This window comes from Triticum urartu, chromosome 6A, assembly GCF_056163025.1.
Source record: "Triticum urartu cultivar PI428250 chromosome 6A, HENAU_Tu73, whole genome shotgun sequence".
In the NCBI taxonomy this organism is placed as follows: domain Eukaryota; kingdom Viridiplantae; phylum Streptophyta; class Magnoliopsida; order Poales; family Poaceae; genus Triticum; species Triticum urartu.
In genome coordinates, this window is record NC_141878.1 from 486,411,150 (window position 1) to 486,416,425 (window position 5,276).

General features: G+C 33.2%; 2 protein-coding genes across 2 annotated transcripts; both read right to left on the bottom strand.

Annotated features, from left to right (window-relative positions):
- Positions 1-494: 494 nt before the first annotated feature.
- Positions 495-1,928, bottom strand: LOC147965818 (uncharacterized). Its single transcript, XM_087526953.1, has 4 exons — positions 1,222-1,928; positions 903-1,156; positions 752-827; positions 495-675 (listed from the first exon to the last, which is right to left on the bottom strand). Exons 1-4 carry the CDS (start codon positions 1,336-1,338, stop codon positions 562-564), a joined length of 561 nt encoding a protein of 186 aa, XP_087383079.1. The 5' UTR covers positions 1,339-1,928; the 3' UTR covers positions 495-561.
- Positions 1,929-2,205: 277 nt separating this feature from the next.
- LOC147965819 (uncharacterized) lies at positions 2,206-3,292 on the bottom strand. The gene is made up of 5 exons (XM_087530622.1): positions 3,136-3,292; positions 2,874-3,022; positions 2,599-2,784; positions 2,372-2,497; positions 2,206-2,298 (listed from the first exon to the last, which is right to left on the bottom strand). The coding sequence occupies exons 1-5, from the start codon at positions 3,290-3,292 to the stop codon at positions 2,206-2,208; spliced, it is 711 nt and encodes a 236-aa protein (XP_087386748.1).
- Positions 3,293-5,276: the final 1,984 nt, after the last annotated feature.

Genomic DNA, 5,276 nt, shown 5'->3' on the forward strand with positions numbered 1-5,276 from the left:
TATAGCCCATATGAAGGTCAGATCAATACAACAACAATACAACAATCATCCTACAGTTTCTACAATTTGTTCATGGCTTGTGTTGTTCGTCCATAAAGCCGTCCATCAACGCCAAAGTCTTTTTTACCAGCAGCAGTATGTAATGGTAAAGGATCTACTTCCTCTGTCCCAAAATTCTTGTCTTAAATTTGTCTACATATAGATATATCAAGTCACTTTTTAGTATTAGGTACATCCGTATCTAGAAAGATCTAAGACATGAATTTTGGGACGGAGGGAGTACCTTTCATTCGCATCAAGATTCATGCATTTTTTACTCATCTGCAAATTTAACGCATACTAGTAGAATGCCCGTGCGTTGCCACGGGCTCTTGAAATAGTTTACAAAAGTTACATGTTAAATTCCACACGTACAAAGAATATAACACAAACACAATTACTTAATAACTGAAGTCCATTATTGCAATGTAATTGGATAACATAAAAGAAAAATTAACGACATGTCCATGTAACAAGCTGAGTGATGTTCCAACTGAACATCTATTACAAAACTATTAATATCTACATAATGCGTTTAAGAAATTCTTTCACAATATCAGGAAAGTTTCCTCTAGCTTCATTCCCACGATGTTTTAGCAAGTATAATAAAAAATGCTTCCTCAATTCATACCCATCCTGCAGAAACAAGACATGTAGTTAGTATGACAATTTCACGCCGAAGGTCTTAACACATGTAACGCACAATACTCACCGCACAAATCGGCTTCACCAATTCTTTACCATTCCACCAGAGCATAAAATGGAAAATAAAATAGCCAAACACATTCCTGCAAAAATTTGAATTAATAATATAAAAAATATAGTGATAACAAAAGTAAATATTCTTGTTATGAATTCATTACCCATCCACACTCGTTGGAACACCGAACAGAAATAAACGTTGCCATTTAGATATATCATAATTCCAACCGGGAATCTTTATTCCGAGTGCTTCTTTGAAATCCCTTGCAAAACTTTTTAATTTCAGTGAATGCCTCAAGTTGTTATCCTCTGACGATTGTGATGTTTGAATAGGATCCATAATATATAGACGACGTGCCTCTTTGTCGATGACGTACAAGATGTATCGGCCGATGGATGCATAGGGAAGATAAATCTACAAGTGGAATTATTAGAAACAACAATAAACCATGATAACGATGGACAAAATATTTTATTTACCTTATTGCAAGATGAGATGTCGATCTCCATCCCAGGCCAGCTATCAAATAATGTTGCCAACGTCTGGATAGTTTCCTTCTCACAAAACTTCTGACCTCGTGTTGACTCTAGCATCATGGACTAAGTAAAAGAAGAAATATTGTTTAAACATGTTGATACTAATGTCACATAGAATGAAGAGTTACGATAACTTACACAAAATCGTAGATCCATGTAGTGTATAGGAGGGTCTGTGAACAATACTCCCTCATCACATGCCAGCATACGCACGGCAGTGTTGAAGCAATCATTGTCCATAGGCTGCTCCATCTTAAGTATGCACTGAAGTTTCTTAAGACTTAAGCTCATTGGATCGGGTGTGCAGGTCAGGACCCATACCTTCCTGTAATTTGGATGGTAAGAAGAACAATAATATACATCCACACATTAAATATTGATACATGATACTTACTCCAAACACCCGGCATCATCGATCGACATGATGTACTTGCAGAGGTCGGCAATTATTTGACGTTGGTCCGTGGGAATGATAGTGATTGGGGCAGGAGGTTTTTCTTCGACTACGTCAGAAGGATTATCCAGGATCTCGATATCAGAATTACCTAAAGTTTCTTCGCTGACAGGTTGATGGTATATGGGACATCCTTTTAGCTTATTAAGCTCTGAATCGAGCAAAATGACTGCTAATTTTTGACGAAAATATTTCATATCCTTCTACAAAAAATTTATACAAAAAATATATATAATATTTTCATATAAAATAACGAGATAATGTATAAAAATGAAATACCTGGGTGAACTGGTCTGACAGTCCATGTGATGTCCAATATTCCATATAATTTAGCATAAACAATCCACATGATACGCTATAATATTATAAAATAATGCTTTAGAATATCACAGAGATGAATCAAATAAACAAACCATTTTAACAATTGCTTACCCATCGGTTTGTATTGCCTCCTGAACTTGCTCTTCAACCGTTCATTTTGTAACATTGAGATCGGGCCACTTATCACCTCTGATAAACTTCGGACTCTGCTCTGCAAGTTTCAGCCATTTCTCGAGCCCCCGTAACTATCATATGAGAAATGTTAGGGATGAAGTCAAACAAAACAAATGTTAAGATGAGTAAAAAATATATAGTTACCGTAGTAGCAAGGTCATTGCGTTTGACATTCTCACCAAGTGAGTCCAATACTTGGATCTCTCGTTTTTTGGCATTGGCAACTGCTAGATACCAATGGTAGCCCGGCATGTTAATCGGAATGAATAACTGGTGTAAATATCATACAAATCACAATCAAAATTAGATATAATTATTAATATATAATCACACATATGAACTAAAAAACATTCCATAAGACAAAAACTAACCATATCTTGCTGTATATAAGTATTAACATGACGCACGATGCGATGATATTTTGATGGGTCGATGTCTCTTTCACCGTCTTCTTTTATCTGGCCAGATACAAACGTGCTAATAATGTGTACCTTTTCACCCGCTCTGTCTTGTAGATGGTCGTGATCAAGCATGCAATATATGTAAGCATTTATCACCTGTAAACAACATTTAGAATATATTAATATTTTATGATATTATATATTGATCATATTATTGATTACAAAGTTTGTGCAATTGGTCTTACACCGTCATGTAAGAACATATCATTTTTTATAAGGCATTTCAAATCGTCGGTTGCTAACAAGGCATCTCCAATGTCCACGAACTGGGTATTCTTGGGGGCAGACTTTATTGATTCGATGACTGTAATATCTCTAGGGGTACAAACATAGTCTGTCAAATTCATAAAAAGTGAGACAACTTAGTAACACAAAAAAATAACCAAATTAGTTGAATACAAAAGGCAAGATCACAAAAATAAGATAGATAATAATATAAACATATACCTTGTGGGATAACATGCAATTTAGCATCCTTTTTTGGTTTGTTATGAGATATAACCTCTTCGACGTTATTATGTTGTGAATGTCCGGCCCCTTCCAGCGACATTGCATCTGAAACCTTCATGAATTCTTTTCGTGCATCTCCGAAGTCCATATCCATTTCTCCTATATTCTGATTAAACAACAATATAAATAGACCATTCATATTATCATCTATAATATACATACAGAGTAAGGTTAGCTATATGCACCTCTTCTCGTGGTGTATCAGTGCGGACTGTCATCGTTACATCAGTGCGTATGTCGGAACCCATCACTTTATATCTATGCAGAAATATAAATAGGATTTATTTATGCATCATATAATGTGAAATTAACACAACTATTTTAGCTGTGATAAAAAATGCTTATGATTATATTAGAAAATATGCAGTTCAGATCATCTTACCAATACAGCAATTGAAGGAAACAACAAATTATAATGTTCATATATAAGTAAGTGGTCATCTGAAATTGCTTAAATGATTTTAAATTAATTACATATGCTATTGAAATTTGAGAAACAAACAAAAACATGCTAACTAACCAGCATTAACCAAGTATATGTGTTTTTTCTATTTTTTTTGTTCCTCTTAGTATATGTAATAAGAATAATCACAGCCCGGCCAGGTTAACATGCGGTAAGCAAAACACGGGAGCCTTTAAGCATGGCAGGGGGCGACTGGGACGGCCCATTTGGATGTAACGAGCTCCAGCCGTGTAGAAAACTGACTACAAACTAACAACATGTAATAAATCTTAAAAAACATCTAAGGAACTCTTGTAACCCGCAAAAAAAAATATTGCGAAGCGACATATTAAGTATCAAACTTATTTTGAAAAAACTCAAAAAATGCATAGTGATGATAAATATTGTAATGTAAGTTGAACAATTTTTTAATACAGTTTTCAAATTATTGTAATATACACTTAACCAATTTCAAAAACACAGTTGAAAAATTTATCATAAATGTTCAATAATTTTTATATATTCACTTAACATTTTATAATAAATGTTGAAATTTTTTGTAATGGATGATGAACTATTGTAAAAAACCATGAACATTTCTTTAATACCATTGAACATTGTTGTGTCATGCAATGAACTCTCTATATTATAATAAAAATGAAACAATATAAATAAAGAATAGAAAAGTATTGGAAAAAAATTATAAACAGAAAAAAAACAGAGAAAATTGAAAAGAAAATAAACAAAAAAAAAATTGTTCAATATTTGTGTAATATAAGTTGAACAATTTTTTAATATATATTTCATTTTTTTGTAATATACACTTAACAAATTTAAAAAACACAGTGATTATATATTCACTTAACATTTTATAATAAATATTGAACAATTTTGTATTGGACGATGAACTTTTCAAAAAAACATGAACATTTCCTTAATACCGTTGAACACTTTTGTGACATGCATTGAACTCTGTATATTATAATAAAAATAAAACATTATAAATAAAGAATAAAAGAGTATAGGAAAAAAATATAAACAAAAAATAAAAGAAAGATAAAAGGACAAGAAAATAAACAAATAAACACAATGATTATATATTTTTGTAATATAATTTGAACAATTTTTGAATACATATTTGAATTTGTTGTAATATACTGTTACAAATTTAAAAAACACATTGATTATATATTCATTTTACATTTTATAATAAATGTTGAACAATTTTGTTATGGATGATGAACTGTTGAAAAAACCCATGAACATTTCATTAATACTATTGAACACTTTTGTGACATGCAACGAACGCTGTATTTTATAATATAAACAAAACAATGTAACTAAAGAATAAAAAAGTATAGGAAATAAAATATTAACAGAAACCCAAAAAAATAAAGAGAAAAAAGAAAAGAAAAAAGAAAGCCAGGCCCGCCACGACGGGCCTGTTGCGCGGCCCGCCAGCATGGCCCACCTGGCATGCAGGACGCTAGGGCGGCAGTAGAACTAAAGCGACGCGGCGTCGCCCGTTCCCCTCCCCCCGCCGCATTCTACCTATCCTCTCGTCTCGCTCACTCTCTCATCTCCTATCGTCTCTCACTCGCACAAACCCTCTTGCCCTTTCCCCTCCCCCCGCCGC